The 27,619-nt window shown below is 42.9% G+C and overlaps 1 protein-coding gene across 2 annotated transcripts in view; it reads left to right on the top strand.

Annotated features, from left to right (window-relative positions):
• STARD13 (StAR related lipid transfer domain containing 13) overlaps nt 1-16,591 on the top strand; it is a 241,349-nt gene extending 224,758 nt beyond the window's left edge. For both annotated transcript variants that reach the window (XM_021711058.1, XM_008055404.2), the window contains exons 8-14: nt 2,664-2,862; nt 8,122-8,332; nt 8,961-9,075; nt 9,954-10,175; nt 11,710-11,927; nt 15,121-15,297; nt 16,039-16,591. In XM_021711058.1, coding sequence (XP_021566733.1) covers nt 2,664-2,862; nt 8,122-8,332; nt 8,961-9,075; nt 9,954-10,175; nt 11,710-11,927; nt 15,121-15,297; nt 16,039-16,156 — 1,260 coding nt within the window. In that variant the 3' untranslated portion in view covers nt 16,157-16,591. The remainder of the gene's footprint in view (nt 1-2,663; nt 2,863-8,121; nt 8,333-8,960; nt 9,076-9,953; nt 10,176-11,709; nt 11,928-15,120; nt 15,298-16,038) is intronic.
• The last annotated feature ends 11,028 nt before the right edge of the window (nt 16,592-27,619 follow it).

The raw sequence follows: 27,619 nt of genomic DNA, 5'->3' as shown, positions 1-27,619 counted from the left end.
GAGTTCCTGGACTCAAGTGATTCTCTCTACCTCAGTCTCCCAAAGTGCTGGGATTATAGGCATGAGCCTCCATGCCCAGCTAGGTCTTAAACAATAGGAAATTCATAGTCTCACATAACAGTAGAAACAGGATTTGTTCCAGGGTTCATTCATTCATCAGTTCGTTGCTATCTTTGAAGACTGGGGTTCTTTCCATCTTTCCCTTCTGCCACCCTCGGCAACTATATCTGGAATCTGATCTGATTTGAGTCCACCTTTTCTTGATTAAGTTTAGGAAAGAAAAAAATCTCCTCCTGTGCTTCCAGCAAAAATCCACAGAACCCACAGATATTTCCCACGTCCTGTAGAAGATAAGGGCGGGGCAAGAAGGTTTTTGTCAGAATTTGAAGCAGAACACATAAATCCCTGACAGCCCTCTGGACATCCTGAGATCTAAGTCAGAACAAGCAGCTCAGAGCCCGCAGCTGGAGAGCTCCAGACATGTCTAAAATAATTAAACTAACAATATTTGCTGAAACCAGAAGGAAACTTGGAAACCGAACAACACAAAGATAGCATCACTGGGATGAGTGTATACATGCACATCAGTGTGTACTCAGAAACCGAGTCACAGGACACAGTGGACAAAAAGGAACGTGTTCCACAATTTAAACACAAATACTGTCCACTTTTTTCTTTTTATAGATTGCGCCCAGTATTTCTCTGCTGTTTTTAAAAAAATAGGAATCCTTCTCAAATGGAATAATACCAAATCACATGAGAATAAATATTTGTGAGTCACATGGAAGAATTCACCTTCAAGGCATTTGGACTCTGAGAACTCCCGTGCAACGCAGACCTGTGATGTGCGTTGTCCTGGGCCTCCTTCCAGAATTAGAAAAGCCGAGGATGTAATCAGATGGGAGATGGATCTTGCTTCAATAATCACTCATTCATCACCTTGAATTCCTCTTTGCTTTTGATAGTACATGCTTTCTTCCCAGGCACTTTGATGAAACTTGGAGGAGTCTCCAGATGAAGGAAGATACATGTTCTTTAGACTCTTCATGGCAAGTCATCTAAGTAGGGCAAAGTTTTGTATCTTCTAGACAGTCCAGACTTTAAGAATAAAAAAGAAAGTAATTAATGTTTTAAGCACAATATGCCTGAATATCCTGACCTGTGGGATTAGGGTGATAAGCCTTGGAATACAAAAAAGGATTGCTGAGCATTCTATTTGTGTGGCCACAAAAAGTAGCATTTATCGACTCCCCCTGCGATCCATTCAGCTGACATATACAAACTCTTGAGTATTCGCTAATGGTTTGGGATTCTTCCCTTGCTGTTACTGCAATTTAAGAGAACAAAGGCTGCTGCTGTCCATTTGTAGAGCAATCAAAAGAGGCTTCGTCAGATACCTGAGCTTGAGTGAAGGCCGGGCTGACACACAGCGTCCCGTGCAAGTGTTCCTCCAGGTCTAGAGAGAAAGAGCAATGGCGGATCTGGCTAATTCCAGTGGGCACTGCCTACCGGCCTGACCACTCGGGAAGGTTCTCCACCTTGCTTTGCAGAAGCGGGCCGTCCCATGAATCACTGGGGAATGACAGCAATGAAAACCAAGAGATGAAGAAGTGAGTTTTAAGCCACTTGATGCCCTCCAGGTGTTTAAAATAGCATATGTGTTATTTCACAATAACCAGGCCTCCCAGGAAAGCTCAATTCTTTTGGACAGAGGCAAGTACAACATGGAAAGGGCCTCTAGAGGGCTTAGAACTTAGCCTGCCAACCACTGCAAGGCCTCCAGAGATGCAGGGCTCTGCTTTCATTCTATTCATTCATTCATTCATTCATTCATCTTTATTAGGGTCACTATCTCCTTGGTGCCATATTGTAGAGAGCAAAAAAAAAAGAGTCTAGTCCTAAGGTGACAAAAGCATGATGTGACAATATCTTAAATAAAAAAGAGCCACCCAAGAATCAGTCTCACTGGAGCCATACCATGAACGCATAATAACTAACCAGGTAGAGTGGTGAGTGCCAGGCATAATATGAGTAGCCTATGTCGCAAGTGCCAAGGAATCCAAAACAAATAAGGCCCTTAAATCAAAAGACATACTTACATGACTTTTTCATGAACATTCCCCACATAAACCCCTCTCCCAGAGAGGATACAGCTGTGTATCTGAAATCCTTTTGTTTACCACCCACGTTATTTCCAACAAACCTCACATTGACCAAACTTTCTCAAAACCTCAAATAAGTGTAGATACTAGAGGGCAGGGAATTTTGTCTGTTCTCCTCACTGATGACTCCCAGCAACTGTAAGTATGTCCGATACACAGTGGGTATTTGATCACTGCATGCCAGTAAATGCGTGCAATAATAACATCGACAGTGTGATAAAACTTTACGGGTCACAAAGCACATTCACATCTGTTTCTCTGGTTAGTCGCCACTACAGCCCTGTGACATGGGATCTGATTTCTATCTTTATTTTATAGGAGAGGAAGTTGGGGTTCAGCTATTGTCTATTGAATTACCCCAGTCATTCAATGCTAATTAGGGGCAATTCCAGCTTGTGCAGCCCTGGTCCTGAGCCTCCTTCTCACACCCAAGGTGCCTGTCTTCAGGAGAAGGTGTCGGGGAAAGGCAGCCTGGCTAAAACATCCTTGTGTTTGTTTCAGGTGGGTCTTTTTCGCAAGTCGGGAGTGAAGTCTCGAATCCATGCCCTACGCCAAATGAATGAGAACTTCCCGGAGAGTGTCAACTATGAAGACCAATCTGCATATGATGTGGCGGATATGGTCAAACAATTCTTCCGGGACCTCCCAGAGCCTCTTTTTACCAACAAGCTCAGCGAAACCTTCCTCCACATCTATCAGTGTAAGTGGAAATAATGAGATCGGTGTTCCTCTTCCACGAAAAATCATTCCCTACAGGTGGAGTTTTAATTATACAAACAATAAATAAACTTGCCCTGCTCTCCAGAAGTTACCTTTGCTTGAAGTTAGATGTGGAAATTCCCAGGCCACTTTTTATGCATTTGCAAATACCTTTTGACTTCAAAATATTCTTTCTCAATAGAGTCTTGTGTAAGATCTAAGACAAATTTTCCATATACTTAGAATAAATTTAAAATGAAAAGGGGACATGATAGAAGTTGTTTTGAGTATATAGGTATTTATAAAAACTCATTTTCCTTGGGCTACAGGAAATTCAAAGTGATGTGTAATTAAAATTACTAGAACTATAAAGCAAGTGTATTTCAGTACAGTGTATTTTAATTGGTAAAAGTAAGCAAACCAAATCAAGGCTTAAGTTTAATTCAGCTCACTTATCTTTTCACTTAGAGTCTTTTAGGTGATGTTAAATCGGTAGTTCTCGGAAAAGCTTATATAATTAAAACAATCATTGAAAATAACAATCATACATTAGGTGTGGTGGCTCACGCCTGTAATCCCAGCACTTGGGGAGGTGGAGGTGAGAGGATTGCCTGAGCCAGGGGTACAAGACCAGCCTGGGCAAGTTGGCGAGACCTCGTCTCTACAATAAATAATAATAATAAAAAAACTTGCCGGGCCTGTGGTTCCAGCTACTTGGAAGACTAAGGCAGAAGGATCACCTGAGCCCAGTAAGTCGAAACTGCGGTGGCCATGAGCTTGCCACTGCACTCCAGCCTGGGCAACAGAGTGAGACTCTGACTCAAAAAAAGAAAATAACAATTGTGGAGAAGTATATTCTACTAAAGGTAGTTGCGATGGGGAATATTAGAAATAAGCACAATAAGCACATGACTCTTTTCTGGGTATGATAATGTTAGGATTATGAATTATTTTGATGACCCAGGTCCTAATTCCTTAGAGGAAAAAAAATTGGCCCATGGACTTTGAGGTTTCAACAAAATATGCCTGAACTGACTTTGACATGGAGTTGATCCAATCTGAAGAAGATATCTGCCATAGAGAATCATGTACTCAATGTGTTTAAGGAGTCCAATACTGAAAACTCAAAAAGGGTTGTAATCGGTATCACTTGTAAAAACAGGTTAACGTGGCAGCCCACTAAGTAAATATAATTTTGTCAAAGTGAACAATGTAAGTCAAATTACTGATATACATTGCTAGAGCCTAAATACAGGGAGTTCTTGACATTTTTGCCTTGGGAGTCTGAACTACATTTTTCTTTTTTTTCTTTTTTTTTTTTTTTTTTGAGTTGGAGTCTCACTCGGTCGCCCAGACCGGAGTGCAGTGGCCGCTCCCGGCCACCGCAGCCTCGACCCGCTGGGCTCCGGCGATCCTTCCGCCTCAGCCTTCCGAGTAGCCGGAATTACAGGCGCGCGCTACCACGCCCGGCTGATTTTTTGATTTATTGTAGAGATGAGGTCTCGCTGCCCAGGCAGGTCTCGAACCCGCGGGCTCAGGCAATCCACTCACCTCAGCCTCCCAAAGGCGCGGGATTACAGGCTGAGCCACCGAGCCCGGCGTTACATTTTTCAATTAAGCCTCTCTTATGGTTGGAAGTGCCATATAAGAGTCTTTACATTTAATCAGTTTTTAAGTTAAGGTTGACACTTGTCTAAGGCTAAAGCCAAATTATTTCCAAGAGACAAAAATGCCCTTGGCTCTTTCTGACACTCAAGCAAGAGGCCAGGTCAAAGCAAGGCTTTATTTTGGCTGAGCAAATGTTTACTGAGTGTGGCTTCTGCACAGGACACTGTGCCGAGGTCACAGATGGGTGAGACTCTCTTTCTGGTCTTAACAATCTTTCAACTGAGGGAGATGAGACATGAACGTGAAAACTGCAAAACAGCAAAGATGAAGAAGTTTCATAAAATAGTTACAAAGAAAAATCCAAGGAGGTGGAGATGAGGAATGAGAGCTTTGTGGAAGAAGTGACAACTGAAGATTGAGGTATCTGAGGAACACGGTCTGGGTGAATCAAGTAGCATGAGCACATGTCAGGAGAGTACCGGGTATTTGTCTGACTTGCGTGTGTGGCAAATGCACAATGCGTCACCAAATAACACTGAAAAATTAGGCCAGGGTCATACAAGGAAGGACATTGAGTATTAGGGCAGGAGTTTATACTTGATTTATTAAGCATCTGGGACCCTTGGGCGTTGTTGAAGGACTTACCTGTTACATTGCTCTCAGCTGTAATGATAGGACCAAAAATCCAGCAAACAATTGTTTAAACAATAAGCACATTTTATTAGCACACGTAATTCCAGTCTTGGGTAATTCTGCAGCACACTGATGCCAGAGCTACAGTCAGCCTCTCCTGACTTTCCCCTTAAGGTCACAATATGATTGTCACAACTTATAATTATCACGTCTTCACAAAACCACATTCAAAGACAAGAAGAGGGCGAGAGCGCTTCTCCTTGGGCACTTGTCTCTTTTTATCAGGGAAATAAATATTGCCAAAGCTCCTAGAATTTTTCTTGGTTCCATCAGCCAGACATGCTTTACCACTTCTCCCCTAAACCAATCACTGGAAAAAGGATTGGGATTACCGTTTCTGGTATAGGCCAACATGAGTCTGAAGGAGGACCCATTGCCCTGAGTATATTGCCGCCCACACCTGAACGAAACATGTGATTTCTAGTGAGGAAGAAGGAGTACTGAGTACGTGGCCATCCTTGTGTCCGCCACGGGGTGAAAGTCTATCAGCACTATGCCTTTGACCCAGGAATCTGGAAGTGATGCACAAGAGGTGTTGGACTGACCAAAAATGAAGAGTCACAGTGTGTTAATTCAGGCTCTGGGTTACCTATAGGGACTTCCAGAAGAGAGACCAGAAGGGAGACATTCTAGGATAGACCCTGGACCCAAAGTTTCCAAGCTGCCACTGGGCAGAGAGGGGCATTTTCTTCTCCAGTTCCCCATAGCCATTCTGTTCTCAGCTGTGCCACATCTTGGGCTTTCATCAAATGACTAACTACAATGAAATGTTGGTGGGTAATGAAAATATTTGAGTCCCACCAATCTATGGGAGGGAGAAAGATGTGGGAAGTCAAAGACAACCATAAGGTTTTAAGGCTTGATGACTGACGAAATGTGGAAAATTAAGGGGAGAAGGACACTGATTTGGGACAGGGAGGAGAGAGATGTTCAGAATCAATAGTACACTGAGTTTAAGATGCCAGCAGCTATATTTGGTCACAAATTACCAGTACTTAGACATATAGCTCTAGAATAGTCTCCTGAGAGCCAAGAAAGGGGCAGGAGCTTTCACACAGCAGGGTTGTGTGAAACAGAAATGTCAAACCGGATCAAACTGTCCTGGAATACTGTGAATACTGAATTTAGGGATTAATGGCTGATCTTCTCAAGCATTTTTAGTAAAGAAATAATCAACAGACTATATTTCCTGAGGGAGAAAGGAACAAGTCAATAGAAAGGAATTGACACAACACAAAGAGATGACAGGTGGCTCTACAAAAATGGTGGCATGGGGAAAGCCATTGACTTGGAAGAGTTTAGTCATCTAAAGTTAAACAATACATACACACTAGACATCTTGCCGATAGCAGATTTAGAAACAGTTCAGTGGGGATCAAACTGAATTGATCACACTTCTCACAAGCTCAAAATCATTGGTAGTATCTGTTTCTGCTTCAGCACCAGCAAGAGGAAAGAAAATAGTTTGACCAAAATGTTAACAAAATGGCTCTTGTCTGTGAACTTCAGTTATATCTTGTACCGATACACAATGGACATGCTGGGTGAATGCATGATCAGACTTTTCCAATAACTTGGATTCGGGGCTGGATGACCAGGGCCAGGAGTGTGGCAAGCCCTGGGGTGTAAGACCCTTCTACGTGGTGCAAAAGGGCAGAAGAGCTCAATATCGACCGCCCACAGGACCACAAGTCCTATGACCATCTAACACCAGGTAGAAAGTCACACCTCCGCCCTCTATAGCAGCAAGCTCCGAATGTGTTTCTGTCATGCACCCCTATCCATAGTAGTAAATTTTGGAGTGTATATCTGTGTTTAGTAATATGAATGTACTGTGATGTACCATCACAGAGCATGCCCAATTGGTATTTTTAATGAATGAGCGAAACATAAACACAATTGGAAGTACAAATGTTCTCTTCCCACACCTCAAGGGATTGTTACGAGCACACTCCTCTAACCCCTTGGAGTGCAGACATCCTAGCGTGGAGCCCTCTGCTCCAAAATTTGGTATTTTAAGAGAGACAATAGTTGAAGTAAGTGCCCAGCTGTGTCTTTCAAGTGAGAGTGACTAAGGACAGTGAATCAGACCTAAGTGATGGACAAATAGACACATCTGAGGGCACAAAAGACAGCACTTAACACCCATTTGCTGTGAATTTTTTCACTTCAATTCCCTATTTTGGGGGAGCGGAACTGGGACTTCCAAGGACACCACATTCCCCAAAACCTCAGTGGTGCCTCTTCCCCAACCATAGCCTCAATTTCCAGAACCCTCAAAACTTTGGAACCGGTGACACCAGGTCTCCACATGAAGTCAATAACATATATCCTCCAAACCAAGCCCTGGGTGCCATGTAGGAAAAAGACAGATGTACCAGGCTTCCTTTTGAGAAGCTGACCCCTTAGGAGTGAGGCCAGAGGGCCGGCTAGCTTAACCCCACTCCTGGTGAATTGTGCCACGCGGGCTTCATGGCCTGGGTGCTTCTCCAGGCAAGGCTGCTGTTCCCTAGCCCAGGGGTTCCAAATCATGTCCCACAGAGCCTTGGGCATCCTGAGAGGTGCTTCCCAAGCTGTCTGGCAGGGAGGGTAGGCTAAGAGGGACACCAGATTAACAGAGCCCCAGTCAATCGCCACTTCGACCAGAACAGAAAGGCAGTCAGAAAGCTGACTGCTCAGAGTACACAAACCAGGATGGAGGTCCCCCCTTCTAAGTCCCTCCTGGGCATCAGGAATGGGTCCTGGAGTTCAGTTGCTGGGCTTGGCATTCAGCTTCTGCTTCTCCCAAGCTGTGAGGCCTGAGCAAGACTCACCTCCTTGTGCCCTCAGCTGCCGTTCTTGTTGCTGTTGAAGTCCCTGAGTGTGTCTTCCCACCTGGAAGGTGGAGCCTTTGCACCCTCTCCTGGCTGGCTTTTTCTGTGACCATTCTGCTAATGACCTGCCACCCACTCTTCCTCAGACGTCCCCAAAGAGCAGCAGCTGCAGGCCGTCCAGGCCGCCATCTTGCTGCTGGCAGATGAGAACAGGGAAGCCCTGCAGACACTCTTGTGCTTCCTGAATGACGTGGTCAACTCAGTGGAAGAGAATCAGATGACGTCCATGAACCTGGCTGTGTGTCTGGCCCCCTCTCTGTTTCACCTTAACTTATTAAAGAAGGAAAGTTCTCCAAGGTAGGTTTTGCTCGGCGGCAGCAGTAAACCCAAACCAGGCATTCCCCACAGTTCATGAAACAAATAAATAAGTAAACGAAACATGTCTCGTGCTACATCTCCACTTCAGGATTTGCCAGTTTCCATTTCATCATCAGAAAATGTTCCGAGGCACCCGAACTCATGGGGCTCAAATTCATAGAATGATCGAAGTAGAGTTGAAGAATGTCAGTTGGGATCCAAGAAGCCTGAGTTTGGTTTGGTTTTGTTTGTGTGGATGAGAAGGAGGAAAAACGTACACAAAGTAGTATTATAAGATGTTTACTTTTTTTTTTTAAAGGCTTTATTTAAGACCAAAGCACAAGAGCCTGTAGTTCAGGGATTTCAAACTTCGGACAAACAGATAAATTTCCACCCCTAGCGTTCTTCCAGCCTGTGTATTTTTCCAAGACTTTTTGTGGCGAGCTGTCAGACTGATCGTCTGAATTCAGAATATCTGAGATGTGTGATCATTGTTTTTATTTGGAAATGAGAAAGCTAGGGATCTGGATAGCATCTGGGTATGAACGGAAAACAAAAGGGACAGGCTCGGTATTGTGACAAGCCCTTTGGCGTGGGATCCGCTCAGCTCACTCACATTCAATTACAGAGTCATACAGAAGAAATATGCCACTGGGAAGCCAGATCAAAAGGACCTCAATGAGAATCTGGCCGCGGCTCAGGGGCTCGCGCACATGATCATGGAATGCGGGAGACTTTTCGAGGTGAGCAAACGGCTCTAAGCGCCTCTCATGTAGCTCTTGGAACTAGATAAGACGCTTGGGGGTGGTGGCTCTATTTATGGTATCTGTCTGTTTGTTCCTGACTTCATAATGACAATAAATATGCTCTATAGCTCTGGTCTTTGCCTCCAAGAAATGTGAGGAGCTTGCTACACAATCGAGGCTTTGATAAAGACGCTTGAGGTTACTGTGCCGATGGTTTTCATGCAAACAGTTGCATCACCTGCCATTGTCAGGTTCAAGGCCAGTCAGCCAATTACATTTTATTTGATTTTTTGCCTCTGGACTTGATTAGATTCAATATCTTCACAAATGCGTGGTGTGTGATATTGAGCAATTCTTGTTGCTAAAAATCAATAACAGCTTATGAATATAACCACAGATATGTTAAAGAAGAAAGTGAACCAGACTTCTAGCATATTTTTTTTTGGTGGTAAAATTGGCATTTGTCAATGGGAAATGTGTGCTAAAAAGGTAAAGCTATTCCTAAGTCATTTTTGATGTTTCCCTTGACAAGTCTATGGACTTTAAAGTCTGTTGACTTTCAAGTGTTTGGTAAAGTTGTCTGAGCCCACCTTTTGCCAAGCTGAGTAAAAAAGACATTAAAAGGGAAATGGAAAAAATGAATGTGAAGTCATTGCAATGTTTTGAATAATAAATATAGCCTCGGAAGCATATTTGTATTTCCTGTCTTTAGGAAGGCCCTTCCTGGCCTTGGCACTGACCTTAGAAAAACAGCTCCAGCCCTGTGGCCCTCAGCCCGTGGCTCTGACCTTGGTTGCTGGTGAAATGACTTTGCATTCTCTACCTATTTGCACCAGCGTTCCTTTGGCTCAGTGTACTGTCCTTTCGTGCATCAGGTCCCATACGAGTTGGTGGCCCAGTCTCATGACTCATATGTGGAAGCCGAAATCCATGTGCCCACCCTGGAGGACTTAGGAATGCAGCTGGAGGAAAGTGGGGCAACATTCCACACTTACCTGGAGCATCTTGTCCAGGGCCTCCAGAAAGAAGCCAAGGAGAAGTTCAAAGGATGGGTCGCCTGTTCCAGCACTGACAACACAGATCTTGCTTTCAAAAAGGTAATCTCAGGGGTTAGAAAAATTATACCCACCCACCCTCCAATAGCCACGTCTGACAACCAGGGATTTGTTTTTGCTTTTAAAAACAGCTACTCAGCCGGGCTTGGTGGCTCAGCCTATAATCCCACGCCTTTGGGAGGCTGAGGTGAGTGGATGGCCTGAGCCCGTGGGTTCAAGACCCGCCTGGGCAGAGAGACCTCATCTCTACAATAAATCAAAAAAAAAATCAGCCGGGCATTGTAGTGCATGCCTGTAATTCTGGCTACTCAGAAGGCTGAGGCGGAAGGATCGCTGGAGCCCAGCAGGTGAGGCTGCGGTGGCCGGAAGCTGCTACGCACTCCAGTCTGGGCGACCGAGTGAGACTCCAACTCAAAAAAATAAATAAATAAAATAAAATAAAATAAAAACAGCTGCTCTGTCCAGGGGGCTTGACACACAGACACGAACAGTTAAAGTACTTGTACTGTTCAAAGACACAGTCCAGAGACCACTCAGCCACCCTGTGGCATATAATCAGAGTGTAGACTGTGGAGCCAGACAGCAAGATCCCAGTCCTGTCTCCGCCCCTTAGCTGTGTGATGTTGGGCAAGTCACACACCTCCCCGTGCCTCAACTTTCCCAGCAGCAAAATGGACATTATAAATGTACCACTGTCAGAGGAAGGCTATTTAAAAATCAAATGAGTTGGCTGGGCGCGGTGGCTCATGCCTATAATCCCAGCACTTTGGGAGACCACCGAGGTAAGAGGATTGCCTGAGCCGGCGGATTCGAGACCAGCCTGAGCAACTTGGTGAGACCTCATCTCTATAATAAATCAAAAATTAAAGCTGGGCTTGGTGGTTCAGCCTGTAATTCCGTGTTTTGGGAGGCTGAGGTGAGTGGATTGCCTGAGCCCATGGGTTCGAGACCCACCTGGGCAACTTGGCGAGACCTTATCTCTACAATAAATCAAAAAATTAGCCAGGTGTGGTAGCGTGCATCTGTAGTTCCAGCTACTCGGAAGGCTGAAGCGGAAGGATTGCTGATGCCTAGCAGGTCGAGGCTGCGGTGGCTGGGAGCGGCCACTGCACTCCAGTCTGGGTGACAGAGTGAGACTCCAACTCAAAAAAAAAAAAAAGTTATCCTGGTGTGGTGGCGTGTGCCTGTAGCTCCAGCTACTTGGAAGGCTGAAGCGGAACGATCTCCTGAGCCCAGCAGGTTGAGTCTGCGGTGGCTGTGAGTGTGCCACTGCACTCCAGCCTGGGCGACGGAATGAGACTCCAACTCAAAAAGAAAAAATCAAATGAGTTAGAACGGTACCTGGCACACAGTGAAGCACTGTTGTTTGTTGGTGGTTATTATTTCTGTTATTATTTGACTATTCTTTCAAGCTTCACGATTAATGTTTGAACATTTTAAACCTGGGGTGCACTACATCACTCTCAATTGACATTATCGGTAACGGTTTCTGAACGCCTTAGCAAAATAGGGTAGGCTTTTTTTGGACTCAGATCTCAGGTGGACCCTTCAGCTTCTGACGGTGTCTCTTCCCAAGGTGGGCGATGGGAACCCGCTGAAGGTGTGGAAGGCTTCTGTGGAGGTGGAAGCGCCCCCCTCGGTGGTCTTGAATCGCGTGCTGAGAGAACGGCACCTGTGGGATGAGGACTTTGTGCAGTGGAAGGTCGTGGAGACACTGGGCAGGCAAACGGAAATCTATCAGTATGTGTTGAACAGCATGGCCCCTCATCCTTCCAGAGACTTCGTGGTCCTCAGGTAAGGCTGTCTCCAGGGCTCATGGTACTGCAGTTTCCCTACCCAAGTCCAGCCTCCACGGGTAACACCAAGGAGGCTCACCTTCTCAGCGGACCCTGATGTCCCTGTTTTGATGCCCAACTTCCTGCCTTCTTCTCCCGGTTTACAGCTCTGCCAGGTCCCCTTATGGCCCTGCTCCTAATGGAACACACAGTTTATTAGGCCCTAAATACTGTTCATTTCCTCAAACAGAGACCCGAGAATAGCTGATGTTTGTCCCTCTTATGCTTTGTGCCAAATTATGCAAACGGCCTCTGACTGGTGTTTCTCCTGATTTTGCCTTTCTGTCCATGGGGAAAGGAAGTATTCGGTGTATCTAGCTCTCAGAACCCAGCTGAATAATTTCAGATGTTCATAACTAAGTACCACGCCCAGAAACCTTGGCATAGCCCTGGAGGTCCAACTGTGCTGAGACACTTGGACATACAGTCAGATGAAGGACCTGACAAGGCTTGCTGAGTCTGTCTACCTTGGAAATATTGCTTCAGATTGATTTATGGTTGCACTCCAGACCCCTGCTGTCGGGGTTTTGAATGGGATGTTTAGCCCAAAACAGGAAGTTTGCATAATAGAAATGCAGCATTGCCTCAGGGAGAACAGAAATTGACAATACCAAAGTATCCAAATAACATATAATTCGATCAATAAATTATTTTTATTGGAAACCTTGGCAGACCTCGTCTCATGGATCCACGGTGTAAAAAGAACCACTCGTGAAATTCCCAAATGTGTCTTTAAAAGAGTTTCTTTATGAAACCCATTTTGATGGCAAACTAGAGGTGACTTTTCACACGGGCTTTTTATGCCTTTGGAATCGGTCGTTGGAACTTTGATTTTTAAAGGTCAACTTCCCTAAATGATGTGTCTATCTCAGCATCCTTGGGATGTGGGCAGTTAGAAGAGAGGCTTATTACCACATTAGTCATCTGGTAGAGTTAAACGTCACGCTTTCATTCTCAAAAGCAGAAAATTAAACAACAGTTGCAGGATGGAGCCATGCCATTGTGTGCCTCTTCCTTCCCTCAAGAGGAGAATGACAGCTGGAGTCCATTTGTGGAAACTCCTTCCTTCATCCGTCCAACAACCCTACCAGCCTGCTGTTTATTAGTGTGTCATTCCATCACAGTCTTATGCCAGGCGCTGTTGTAGGCTCTGGGAATACCATAATGAATGCCACAAACCAGTACCCTACTCTCTTGAGGTTTATATATTGCTGGAGAAGAGACTCAATACATGGTAAGAAAGGGAGTGGACTTACTCATGGTAGGGGAAATACGTGAGGTAGGGAGATAGTAAAGGATGGAATTTTAAATATGGTAGCCAGGACAGTCTCACTGCACTGATATTTGATCGAGGACTTGAGGGAGAAGGTGGGTGGACCTTGAGGATCTGAGGGAGAAGCATGCAGCCTTCCAGAGAGTTAACAATGAACCAGACCTGGTTCCTGACAGCAGGAATTCCTTACACCCACCACACGTGGAGGTGGAAAGTGACAAGTGTGGTGAGGAAGTCATCACAGGGCTGGGATGTGTCTCGTCTTCAGAGCATCTCCTTCTAGGCTAGCACGCACAAGGATGGTCACCTTTTGGGACTATCATGTTTTCCTCTCCCTCTGTACCCATCCCTAGCTCTTCAGGAGCTTCCAGTGAGCATAACAGAAGATTTTTCCATGTTATCCCCATAAATCTTGACAACATTCAGTCTTCACAATGTGTCACATTGTCATGCACATAACAGAGTAGTCACAGCCATGGGGACATTAGTCAGCACAGGGGCTTGGTGATTCCCAAGTTCTAGTTGGGCATGTGTGATAGTTTCCCTTCCTGGTGTGGTGGGACAGGGTGGAGTCCTGAGATGATCAAGCAAGGGAATAGGATTTGGAAAGGAAAGAACAGGAATTCTAAGAAGACAACCCATTATTATGGTTCCCTGTGGTAGAAAGGGAAGTAGACATTGTTACGCAAATGTACTCATGGCTCCTGACTTCCCTCCTTGACCCTTTTCCAAGTGGCAGTTTCCTCTGCTTGAATAGCTCCAATAACAGGGAACTCACTGCCTCCCAAGGCAGCCCATTCCATCTGTGGCGAGTTCTTTCCTGAACCAAAATGTGCCTTCCAGGCTCTGCCTCCTAGAGTCAAATCAGCCATATTTATTTCTTCTCCGCTCAAGGGCCAATCAAGTATTTGAAGACAATAAGCAGATCCACATGTATTTAATTTTCTTTAAGCAAAGCATCACCAGTTCACTTATTCCTTTTTTTTTTTTTTTTTGAGTTGGAGTCTTACTCCGTCGCCCAGGCTGGAGTGCAGTGGCTTTCTCAAGGCCACCACAGCCTTGACCTGCTGGGTTCCGGCGATCCTTCTGCCTCAGCCTTCCAAGTAGCCAGAACTACAGGCGCACACTACCGTGCCTTGTGGGGTCTCACCAAGTTGCCTGGACTGGTCTCAGACGTGCGGGCTCAGGCAATCCACTCACCTTGGCCTCCCAAAGTGCTGCTTTGCTTAAAGAAAATGAAATACATATGAATCTGCTTACTGTCTTCAAATACTTGATTGATCTTTGAGCCACCAATCCCAGCCAGTTTGTTTATTCTTGAGGATTTGATCAAGCATCACCTCTTCCAGGAAGCCTTCCCCGTCTGCTTCCACCCACCCTTCCATGTGATCCCAGAATCCTCCATGCTTGGCCTTATCCCTGCACTTACTATGGTGCTTTTACAAATCTCTTTAGAGTTGTCTGTTTTTTCTACTGGGGTGTATACACCATGGTGTCCTCTGTGGCTTCTCAGAGCCTGACACTCTATATGCTTAATAGATGTCTGCTGAATGAAATGAGTGAGTGAATCCTCATTCCCTTATTTTTCTAAACTGTAAAATCACATCTTTGTCAATGGAAAGAGGCAGGCCTCAGTTTGGCACTCCAAGTGCAGATCTGAAAACTGAAAGACCTTGTTTGGCCTCAGAGTTCCAGAGCGGAGATCCTTGCTTTGAACTGCACTTTATAAACATTGCAAAGGCTTATGGAAACCATTAGCTTAATCCAAGTCACTAGCACCAGAATCCAAGCCCAGGATTTTGGCAAGAAAATGGAAGTGTAAACCTCAGCGCTGTGTTCAGGTTTTTCTAACCCTGATATGTGGGCTGTTTTGCTGCAGGTCCTGGAAGACTGATTTGCCCAAGGGAACATGCACCCTGGTGTCTCTGTCTGTGGAACACGAAGAAGCCCAGCTCCTGGGTGGCGTGCGAGCCGTGGTCATGGATTCCCAGTACTTGATAGAACCGTGCGGCTCTGGGAAGTCGAGACTCACCCACATCTGCAGGGTAGACCTAAAGTAAGTACTCACGCCCCCCAAGGATGGTAGGCTCGGAGTTGGGGCATCTCAGCTCCCCCACACACCCGCCAGGGCCCTGTGTGTCATTCTGATTTCTGATTTCTCGTTTCCCACCACACCTCTCCTCATTGCCATGAACTTGCTTTTATAGATGATTTATATATGCCTCCTCTCTCTCTTTCCTGGTTCCTGCAATTCAGACAGCCCTTTGCCTGTCTTTATTTTCCATTCTCTGCCAATTTATATTTCTGTGTTTCTCCTATGAAGCACACACAAGCAATAGAGCCCAGCACCTTAGTAAATCTGCATTCCTTTCTCTTGTCTTTCTTTCATGCCTGTCCCCTTTTGCTGCTCCCTCCAGTTGTTCTTTTTTGAGAAGAAACTAACTTAAATTTGAGGTATTTATGATGCTAAAACTGAGTTCTTGGTTTGGGTAGATAAAAGTGAAATCTCAGGCATTTCCAGATTCAGTCTGAATCTTCCCATTTTACCCCAAAGGAGTTAGAATCATTTTAAAGCACCCAGTGAACACTGGAAAGATAGAGGGAATACTTGGCAGCCCAGACATTTTCAAGGCCCCTGATGACAGAATGAGGTCTTCAGACCCTGGAGGCGTGAGTACTGAGTTGTTTGCAGGTGCACTGGTCATCAGGGCTCGAGGCCAGCTCTGTCTGCCATGACAAATTGCTGTGATTTGGGAAAAAAAACTTTCCAACTTCCTTCTGATTTCTTTCCCCACAGAGGTCACTCCCCAGAATGGTACAGCAAAGGCTTTGGACATCTGTGTGCAGCGGAAGTTGCCAGGATTAGAAACTCTTTCCAGCCCCTCATTGCTGAGGGTCCAGAAACTAAAATCTAAGTTTTCCCCAGTGGGCCGTCAAACTCAGGGAAGAGGAAGCTAAATCAAATGCTTGTGGCAGAGGGTGCATGCGTGAGAAAGAAGAAAAAGAAGAGAAAGACGAAAAGGAATGTGGTTAGTGCATAAAAGTGGAATCACAGAGAAGTCGGAATGTTGAAGATGCAAGAATTTCTGAGAACTGTCCTAGCCTTCCTGGAGATGGCTACATCCCTACTAATATATTTTTTTCAATCAGAACATTTATCTATGTTACTTAAAATTAAATGAATTATTCCTTGTGCATTGCCTAATTTGCTATTTAAAGGCTTCTAAGAAGCATATTCTTAACTGTAAATAAATGTCTGTGTAGCATATGTACATAATGTGTGCATATCTCCATCCTAACTGTATATATGTAGCATATGGATTTTTATAGAGAATTGAGTGTTTTGAAAAGGACCATGTCCCACTGGGTGAGTCCATCCTCCCAATTGCTCTTTGCAAATTGCTCCAGGTCCCAGAACCTGCTGCTAACACCAAGGTGTGAAAACGCCCTCATGCCCAACCAAAGATGTATGTGCTAACCAAAGGAAAATGCCATTAAGAGGTTCTTATGTGTTGATGGTGTGGTTCTGTTACTCAAAAACGGAGATGAGAATGCTGGGAAAAAGCACCAGAAAGATTAGTGCTACTCCCCATGAAAGCAAAGCAGTGGGTCAGAAGTCATGACCAAATTCAAGACTAGATGATGAGTTACCACTGGGCCTGGCCAGAAGCAATTTCAGTGAGCTATCAGATGTGGATGGAGCACCGGAGTCGACAAGAATAGCTGAAACAGAAGCAATATTAACCCTCCTCCCCGCTTCCCAGCAGAGATGACTATAATAGCCTTTTGGTATTTGTAGCCAAAAGGGAGCCTCGGTGTTGTCTCAAGTTTTCATAAATACATTTCATAGTGTTGTAAAATTTCACTCTGTGTGACCAGTGACCTATTTGGTCACAGTTAATTGGCATTTTTTCTTACCACTGTATTGCACTGAATTCAACTCTGGACAACGCTCAAAGGGAGACGATGGTCATTTAATTCAAGCATCCTGGACTGTTACAGCTTCAGGGAATTCATATTTTGCTGTGCATGATGCTTTAAAAGCATACTTCGTTAAAGTTTTGCAATCTGAAAGACAGGGTTTTTAACTAACATAAGACCAAAACTATATTCTTTAGTTAGTTTCATAAAATATAATCAGGTTTATTAATTCCATGTTTCTTGGTTAGTCAGCTCAAGCTACCTATGCATTTGACCCAACCTTATTTATTATTGTACATACTAAACAAATTGACTCTTTTTAACCAATTGCTAATCAATTTAAGTTGGGGTTTTTTATTGTAATTCAACAACCGTAGAGAGAAAGATAACTTATTGTGTGTTTGGTTTCAGAGAGAGAGAGATTTTTCTTTGGGTATCCATAACAGAGACTGATATCGTGATTTAGCAACTGGTGTTGGAGAAAAAAAAAAGAAAAACAAATGAGTATTTTCAGGTTTGTCTTTGTATTATATGCATTTATGTAATGTTTTCTGTTATCAGCAATGTGCAATTATTTTATTAAGAGGAACGGAAAAGCTATATATGAGTTTGTTATGGTGCAAGGAAAATCATACTGTTTGAACTATGACCTAGGAATTTTTTTTTCTTCATTCCCAGGTCTACCTAAGAAGGTGGTACCAAATCCATAATTTACCATTTGGGCAATTCTCTGTAAGCAGCACAAACTCACTTGTGCTGTAACATCTTAAATGTAACCCTATATGCTAGATGACTTTGTATGCATTGACAAGATCATTAGTGCAGTTGAATCTAGCTAAACATGGGTCCTACTCCGGAGATGGGACCCTACATTGTGGGAAATTTGATAGGCAGAAGGATGAAGGCATCGTATCACCCAGAGCAGCTTCTTCAACTTCAACATGGACATGAAATGCCTGGTGGTCTCATAAAAATACAGACTTCAATTCAGCAGTCTGGGGTGGTCCTAAGAGTTTGAATGTTTTTTTGTTGTTGTTCCAGACAGGATCATAGCGTACTGCAGCCTTGAACTCCTGGACTTAAGTGATACTTTTGCCTTAGCATCCCAAATATCTGGGACTACAGGCACACGCCACCACATCTGGCTTTTTTTTTTTTTTTTTTTGTAGAGACAGAGTCTCGCTATGTTGTCCAGGCTGGTCTCAAACTCCTGGCCTCAAGTTGTCCTCCCGCCTTGGTCTCCCAAAGTGCTGGGATCATAGGCGTGAGCCACTGTGCCCAGTCAGGTTCTGCTTTTTAAATGAGCTTCAGAGGTTCCCATGCTGCTGGCCCAAAGACCATACTCTGAGAAGCAAGGACCTAGAGTACACTTAAAACAGAAAAAAAACTATGTATTTCTCACTCCCCCCTTCAAATTGCCTGAATTTTAAATTTTTATGCACATACTAATCATGTCACTGCTGCATAGCACAGTGCATCTTTAAAAAAGAAAAGGGAAAAAAGAAGAAAAAAGATGCATTAAGCTTGTTTGTCAAACACCATAGTATTTTATTCATTGTTATCTTGCCAATGGAAATAAAATATGATATTGCATTTAAATATTATATTTATACCTCATGTATATTTTTACCTCAATTGTTGGTATCAATCATCAATTGTAAATAAATAATTGCCAAGGCAAATAAATTTATATACATTAAATATTTCCTATTTTCTATAAAATAGACGTTGATTTTCATGCTTTGTCTTATAAGTGAAAAACCTGCTTCATGAGGAAGCTTTCTCTCTAAGTTCGCTTGCCATGACCTTGACTCCTTGGCACTATCTGTAGTCAATGCTATCTTCAAAGACAAGGATGTTGCTTTTAATAGACATTCACTAACTATCTGGGTGCCTTAACGTGGGTCTAAGGCATTAAAGTAATGGGTGGGAATTTCTTTATTTTTTTACATATCATTGCTTTTAAAATTGGACATTATAGACAATTGGGAGTTTTTTCCTGTCCAGTCGACTGGTCCTGAACCGCCTTTCCTGCACTAAGCTCCTGAATAAAGCCCGTGTCTCAAAAAAAAATTAGACATTATAAACCGTATTTATAGTATTTTTATCAAAGATTTAGTGAAATCACTAGCTACATTTTATTTGTGATGAGTGGACAAGAAATCAAGCTTTGATGAAATTGTTACCCACTACGTTCTCCTGTCGGCCATGCAATAGAAATTGACATGAAGCCAAGTAGATTTCCCAGACAGGGCTTTGTTGGGGGCTTAAGTTCCAACACAAGGAAGATAGCACAGAAGGAATAATTCTCCAGCTGGTCCTCCAGGGGAGCCCCATGGGGCCTTTTGTGGAGTTGGCTCGGTGAGTCTTTGTGTGAAGAGACAGAGTCCGGATGATGCAGGTGCAGTTGTTAACCATGCTTCTACATACGTTGCATGTAAGTCCCTTCCCTGAGCAGAGATTTTAGAAGGATAATGAGGCAAAGATGATGATTGGTCATTCTCTGGATCTTGTGCACATATGTAGGTGTAGGAGCCAGCTGCATTGGGAAAGATTTGCTGTAGAATATTGATCATCTCTGTGTCCAAGCTGGGTGAGGCAGGACTTGTGGGTGGTACAGGACTTGTGGTTAGCAAGTAGGGAGAAATACGTCAGTAGGGTTGAGACTGAGTCCTGTTCCTACAGTGTTTCAAAATGACTTCCAACTGTACCACTAGACCAGGAAGAGTAGTCACAAATGACTCTAAACCTCTTTCCTTCCATCCTTGTACTTGTTCTCGCTGGACTTTGCTTTTAACAAATAACAGAATCGGCCCCTAAATAAGTGAGCAGAAACTTCCAGACATTCTCATCTGTAGGCTTCATAGGTGACAGCAGCCCAGAAGACCTTACGCCCATATAAAAATTATCCCAGCTCTGCTCTCAGCTCATCTCACCCACATCTCTGCTTTCAAAGTAGGCAGAAAAGGGCCTCAGTGGCCCCTTTTTCTCTTCTATGTGAAAGAAAAGAACAGGGGGTCATTCTAGCAGCCACAGGTTACAAATGTCCTGGGAGCGTAGGTCACGTGAACTCAGACTTGATTCCAAACATGCTTCATGAAATCCTAAGATACAAAGCTGTTCTACTTCTATATTTTGATATTTGGTCACAGAAAAACTGGTCATGTGGTTTCTTATCAATAAGATAACATGAAGAGATAAAGCAGACCCCAGCCAAGTAGAGTGTCACATGCTGACACAAAAGCAAAATCAATGTATATTAACTATACAAGGAGTGAAGAAATAAATACTTGACCTTGGAGCACTATAATGTTGCACAACCATGAAGTCTAAACAACTGACAAATGTACAATTTATACATTCCTTAGGTGGACTACATCCTTTGTAGATTTTCTTAGAGACAGTGATTACTTACATTCTAATAATCCCAGATCAATCCACCTGGATTCCTCCTAGTTTACATAAGCCTGGTGCAGAGCTAAGCTCAAAATTCCAAGTTACACTGCACCTCTGAAGCAAACTTGCCTGCATAAGACATTTATTCATTCAGCATACATTTATTCAACATTGAATAGAAATGGGGCACTGGCAGGCAGAGGCTCTGATACAAAGAAGACAACGTGTGAAGCAGAAACTGTGACATACAGTCAATTCTCATTACTCATGGTGGTTCTGTTCTAACACAGTCATTGCGAACACTGAATTGGCAAACACTGGATCTCCTAGGAGAAATACAGGGTTAGGTTCCTGTGCACCTCCTCGCACATTTTTGTCAACCTAGAACTGCATAACCTTGCTGCATTGAGTTTCTGTATAAAGACACCTTATTTTATTTACATTCCTTACAGTATTCTGCCATATTTCTTTATAGTAAAAGAAGAACCCTTTATAGCTGAAAAGGGTTTAGCATTTCCCTGACCCTAGATAACATGACTACTTTTCTTGGGCCTTCAGTCTCACAACACTGCTCTTTAGACTACACTTTTAAAAGCCACTTGCCATCATGAATCCACAAATGTAACCACTTTTCTATTTTTTCCATGGCTTCATCTGCACACTATAGATGTCACTTCATCACTTTCCAGAGCAGCTTTGTGTGCAGTTGGGTGAATTTCATCTTCTTTTCTCTGGATGTACCATAGTGTCAGTTTATTAACATTGATCTCAGCCAACAGCCCTATAACTCAGGCCTGCAGAAAGCTCATCCAACACACGTATTTTCTCCATAAGGCACACTCTAGCCTTCTTTCTCTTAAGAACACTACACAGCACTTTAGCGTGACACCTGAGCCCTTTAAACAGTGAAATGAACACCAAAAAGCACAAACATTTGAAAAATGTGTCAATTAATAGACTGCAAGAAAAGACACATGTTTACAGTAGGGTATCTGAAACAGGAAGGTAGAGGTCACATTGTTGGACCTCCACTGAGAATGCACACACATATCAGTGACTCTAATTTTTCAAACCTCTATGCATGTCCAGGAGTGGTCATGAAATTGCTGCGCGTGTTGATTTGGGGATTACAAATAAATTTTAGTGAGTAGATAAATTCACAAGTACAGAGTCCACAAATTACGAGGATGGACTGTATATGCAATACCCAGTGGTAGGTTACCCTGAAGTCTGTGGGAGCCCTGAGGCGGTAGTGACTTCCAGGGGAGTCAGAGAACAGGACGTCTTGCCTGAGTGAGAAGAGTTTGGACTTTAGTGAGAAAATTAGAGCCAAGAGGCAGAGAAGCGAAATCACATTAGTTTTGATGATAGAGACTTGAACTAAAACAGAGTATTGTTAGCGAAGAAGCAGGGTTGTAAAATCATAGCCTTCTTTGCCATTAGTCTTCATCCCTTTAGCTTTCTTGTTAGACAGTATCAAAGCTGTCTCATCACCAGGACTTCTTGAGCTGACACTAATCTATGATACCCTGCCTCTCATTTTAGGACATGCTACTATCCACTACTTAATATGAAGTATTTAAATAAGCTTGATTTTCATCAGATTAACCCCAGAAAAGACACTTTTAAAACCAAAATAGCCGGGAGTGGAGGCTCACACCTGTTATCCCAGCACTTTGGGAGGCAGAGGCAAGAGGATTGCCTGAGTTCAGGAGTTCGAGACCAGCCTGTGCAACTTGGCAAAACCTCATCTCTATAATAAATCAAAAAATTAGCAGAACGTGGTCGTGCATGCCTGTGGTTTCAACTACTTGGAAGGAAGAGGCAGAAGGATCGCCTGACCCCAGCAGGTCAATGCTGTGGTGGCTGTGAGCATGCCACTGCACTCCAGCCTGGGCAACACAGTGGGACTCCTACAAAATGAAATAAAATATTAAAAATACAAATTAAAAAATAAAATAAAATACCAAAATAATACCACTAATGCCATGACTCAGCACCAGGTCATTCTGGATGTTAAATGATCCAAAGATGCCAAGAGCATACAAGGTTCCTGGTGACATCTCCAAGGACAAGCACCCAGTGAGCAGAAAAGGCTGGATTGCCAGACTCCTGCATCCCTCTCTTGTTATAATGCACATTGCTTGTCACAGGAGGTAGACTAGCCCCGCTGACCAAAGAGCTCTAAACCTGAACCACTTTAATTTGTTTAGGTTAAGCTTGAGCTGTCACTGTGCCTCTACCCATAGTGGAACTAAGAACCTTCCCAAGGGCTAGTCCAAGACTGCAGAGGTGAGTTGCTTTGGGTTGGCAACTTGAATGACTAACAACTTTGTTGAGAATGGACCAGCATAATGAAAGAGCAGAGTGATCGCGGGATTCCACTTGAAGACTGTTGTAACGGTTCAGATGAAAACTGCTTGTGGGCAAAGAAAGGATGACTTTTTAAAGATATTTCTGAGCTAGAACTAATAAGATCTATGTACTAGCTTGTTGTGGAAGGGTGGGAGGAAAGAATTAGCTCAGGATGACGGAATATTCTAGATTGGAAAAACTTGTGTGCGGTGACTTCCTTAACTGATACAGGGACAAAGAAAAAGGAGCAGCATGTTTCAGGTGAGGATCAGGCCAGAGGGAGCCCGGTTAGAAAGGATGGCCAGATGAACTCTGCTCACACAGTGTTTGTGATAACTGACCCATCTGGATGGAAACACCCTGCTGCTGGTTGAACACACAGGTCTGTGCTGATTGATTTCATGTGTCAACTTGAGTGGGCTTATGGGGTTCTCAGATTAAGCATGGTTTCTGAGTGTGTCTGTGAGGGTGCTTCCAGATGAGATTAGCATTTGAGTTGGTGGAGTCAGCAAAGTAGACTGCCCTTTCCAATGTGGACGGGCCTCAACCAATCTATTGAGGGCCTGAATAGAAAAAAGGCAGAAGAAGGAATTCACCCCTTTTTCCCTTCCCTCACTGCTTGAGCTGAACCATCTCATGTCCTCTTTTTTTGCCCTCAGACTGGGACTTACTATCACTAGCTCCTCTCAGGCCCTTGGATTCAGACCCACATTATGACACCACCCTTCTGGGTCTCTAGCTTGTGGACGGCAGATTTGGGACTTCTCAGTCTCAATCATGTGAACCAATTTCTTATAACAAATCTCCACACAGTTCTCCTATAGGTTCTGTTAAACAAAAGAACCTTGACTAAAACAGTGTTTGAAATTCAAGAAAGCAATTAGCACCCAAAGCTGGGAGTATGTTACTCAATTCACTTAAATCGTGTCATTCCTGCCTCTCCTGACCATGCACTTAGTGGCCCAGTGATACCTGAGCATTCTTTCATGTTCCATTGACTTTGCATTGACCTTCTCTCCATCTTGTTGGTCATTGATAGCCTGACATTCCCACTGGACTATGAACTCTTAACTTTGAAACTCCATTTTGTAGGACACTTTTTGTTATACCATTCTATAATAATTTGTTTAAATGAACCAGTCACATGAAAACTGGATATAAAGGTGACAGAAGCTGCAAATAACAGGATTTCATTCTTTTATGGCTGAATTACATTCCATTGTGTGTATGTATACCCATTCTCTTTATCCAAACGTCCCTTGATGGACACTTAGGTTGATTCTATATCTTGGCTATTGTGAATAGTCTTACAATGAACATGGAAGAGCAGATGTCTCTTCAATATACTGATTTTCTTTCTTTTGGTTATATACCCAGCAGTGGGATTGCTGGATTGCTGGATCATGTGCTGGATCTATTTTTAGTTTCTTTTTTTTTTTTGAGTTGGAGTCTCACTCCATCATACAGACTGGGCTCCGGCGATCCTTCAGCCTCAGCCTTCCAAGTAGCCAGAACTACAGGTGTGTACTACCACGCCTGGCTAGTTTTTTATTTATTGTAGAGACGAAGTCTCGCCAAGTTGCCCAGGTGGGTCTGGAACCCACGTGCTCAGGTAATCCATTCACCTCGGCCTCCCAAAGTTCTGGGTTTACAGGCTAAGCCACCGAACCCGGCCTATTTTTAGTTTCTTGAGGAAACTCCATACTGTTCTCCATAGTTGCTGTGCTAATTTACATTCCCACCAAGAGTGTAGGAGCATTTCTCATCCTCGGCATCCTTGTTAGCATCAGTTGTTTTGTCTTTTTGCTATAATCATTCTAACTGGGGTGAGATGATATCTCATTGTGGTTGTGGTTTACATTTCCCTGATGATGATGGAACTGGGGGACATTTATGTAAGTGAAATAAACCAGGCACAGAAAGACCAGTTTTGCATGTTCTCACTCACATGTGGGAGCTGAAAAAGTAGATGTCATAAAGGTAGAAAGGAGAAAGGTGATACTAGAGACTGTGAAGTGTAGGTTGCGAGATAAAGAGAGGTTAGTTAAAAGGTACCAAAAAAAACTTTGCACAGTGGCAGTATCATACCAATGAGGTTTATCCGAGGCACGATTATTGCTAATTGAAAACTTTTTGACTGAATGCCTGATCCCTGCAAATAAAGCCTTTTTACATAAAAAAATAAAATGAAAATTAAAAGAGGTACAAAAATGCAGCTAGATGGAAGAAATAAACTCTAGTATTCAATAGTATAGTATGACCATAGCTAACAAGAATGTATTGGATATTTAAAAATATCTGGAAGAGAAGATTTGAAATGTTTCTAACACAATGAAATAATACATATTTGAAATAATAAAAATGCTAAGTACCCTGTTTTGATCATTACACATTGTATACATGTATCAAAATATCACATGTAGCCTATAAATATAAATATCTATTTTGTGTCAATAAAATAAATTTGTTAAGATGACAGAAGCCATAGAAATAGAAGCCCAAACCTCGGAAACTGTATAGAGTACCCTAAAGCTTGTGAAATAATTTATGTTTTGTGTTTTGGCTACTTCGGTTCCTCCCCAGTAGTGCAAAGGATGGGGAAATACTATAGCCGGCCTTCCAAAAAGTTGTAACTGTTTCTAAAATCAGCAAATACTGAACACTTGTTTACAACAAATAGAAGCATTTTCTTTGTTCATTCATTCACCAAATACTTACAGAGCATTCATTATGTGCCAGATACTGATCTCAGGCACTCAGTGAATAAAACAATGAAAAAGTCAAGAAAACAGACCCAAAAAATCCTGTCCTCATGGAACTGATGGTCTATTAAGAAGAACAACTAAGAAAAATGTCAATAATCGGCCTGGTAAGCTCGACGAAGAAAACAAAACAAAGGAAGGAGACAGGCAGCGAGAGGTTTGCAGATTTTGGTCAGATGGAAAGGAAAGACCCTACTGAGGGCCTGGGCTGGAGAATGATTCAAAGTGACACCCAGTTTCGGTATTTCTCCCTCCAGATCCACTAGAGATGCTGACACTACACTGGTGGGAATGATCAGTGAATCAATTTGCTGAACACCTATTCCTTGGGAAGGAAAAAAGCTTCAGCAACCCAGACAAATGAATCCTCTGAGAACTACAGCTGCTGGGACAAGATGGCCGCATCTTCCCAGTCATTCAGAAAGTAGGACTAGCAAAGGATGCAGAGATTCTAGAAAGCCACATGACCCAGACAGCGACACTTACTTTGTATGCCTAAATGATAATAGAGCAAATGCCCAGTTGTTCTGATTTCTAGAAATCAGCACATCCCAAAGAACCCCAGATACCTTTGAAGCCTCCTCGATAAAAATTATCAGGCCACAGAGTAAAAGCTGTAGAAGAGACCCGAGCCACGAAAAACTGTAGCTATGATTAGAATTTAACAAATCTGTTGCTTCTAAGTTTGCTTTCACTCCAATAGAGGGCAGTTGATTATCTTCACATTCCAACCCCTGGGGAGGAGAGGAAGCTGCCCTGAAAGGCTGGTAAACTTGTTCTCTCTTGAATTTTATAAACCTCTTTCTTGTCAATAAAGACTTGTCTTATATCTTTTGCCATTAAAGACAGTTTTTCCTGAAATTTCAATCATTTGTCTACACCCACAAAACAAGGATATGGAGACCTTCATTTCCCTTCTGCTGTAATTTGCAGTGTTACTCAGTGTTGCAGTAGCACTGGGACGCTTCGATCTTACCAGACCCTCTGTACTGACCCAAGAGAGACCCCAGAATCCTTTCTCTTTGAGTTTGAATTGTAACCTTGATGTGGTTTCTCTTAGTTTATATTCTCATTCCTGATGTTTACTGCTTCACATGTTCCTGATGTGTTTAAGTGCTTCTTGGTTGTATCGGGCAGCGTTGGAATAAAAATTGTATCTGGGTATTCTTGAATTGCTTTTACAATAAACCTATTTTATAATCTTTAAAATTATTCGTTTTTTACCTTTGTGTTCTTTTCAGTTAGAGCTTTTTAGATATACTTACAGTTGATGGAGCACATTGATTTGGAGTTTCAGGTCTTCCAAAGTACTATTTGTTGTAAGAACTGTTTTCTAAATGTAGCACCTTAAAAAAATGAATATAAGGAAGTGACTCTGATATGAATAATATCGTTGTTTTAAATATTCATATTAAATAGATACATTCTATATGAAGAAATACATTCTATTTTTCAGACTGAAAAATAATGATAATTAACTGTATAATTCAGAATTCATACCAATCCGTGTTGAAACTCAAACAGTGCAAAGTGGGAGGCAGCGTCCAGTGACTGATAATTTCACATGATGCCTTTGGACATCTGAGAAACGAATGCTTAGATGAATTTGATCTTTGCAAACTTGTATTTATAAGATTGTGGCTGTGCCTATCATAGCAATTGTTTTCAGTATCTTGAAAAAATATTCTCCGCATTTTAAATGTTTCATATTGGAGAATTCTTTAGTGCACACTTGCCAAATGTGTGTGTTTGTGTGTGTATGTATATATATATATATATGTATATAGTATCAATGTTACCTTTTTATTTTTTGTTTTAGATATGAGAGCATGCTCGTATGTTAGATACTTACATGGATTGTTACATTATTTTTTCTTATGTAATAACTTTTTTTTTTTTTGAGTTGGAGTCTCACTCTGTGGCCCAGACTGGAGTGCAGTGGCC

This window comes from Carlito syrichta, unplaced genomic scaffold (genome assembly GCF_000164805.1).
Source record: "Carlito syrichta isolate Samal-C Ts95f unplaced genomic scaffold, Tarsius_syrichta-2.0.1 Scaffold301846, whole genome shotgun sequence".
Taxonomy (NCBI): domain Eukaryota; kingdom Metazoa; phylum Chordata; class Mammalia; order Primates; family Tarsiidae; genus Carlito; species Carlito syrichta.
The sequence above is the reverse complement of the archived record's forward strand: the minus strand, read 5'-3'. Positions and strand labels throughout refer to the sequence as shown.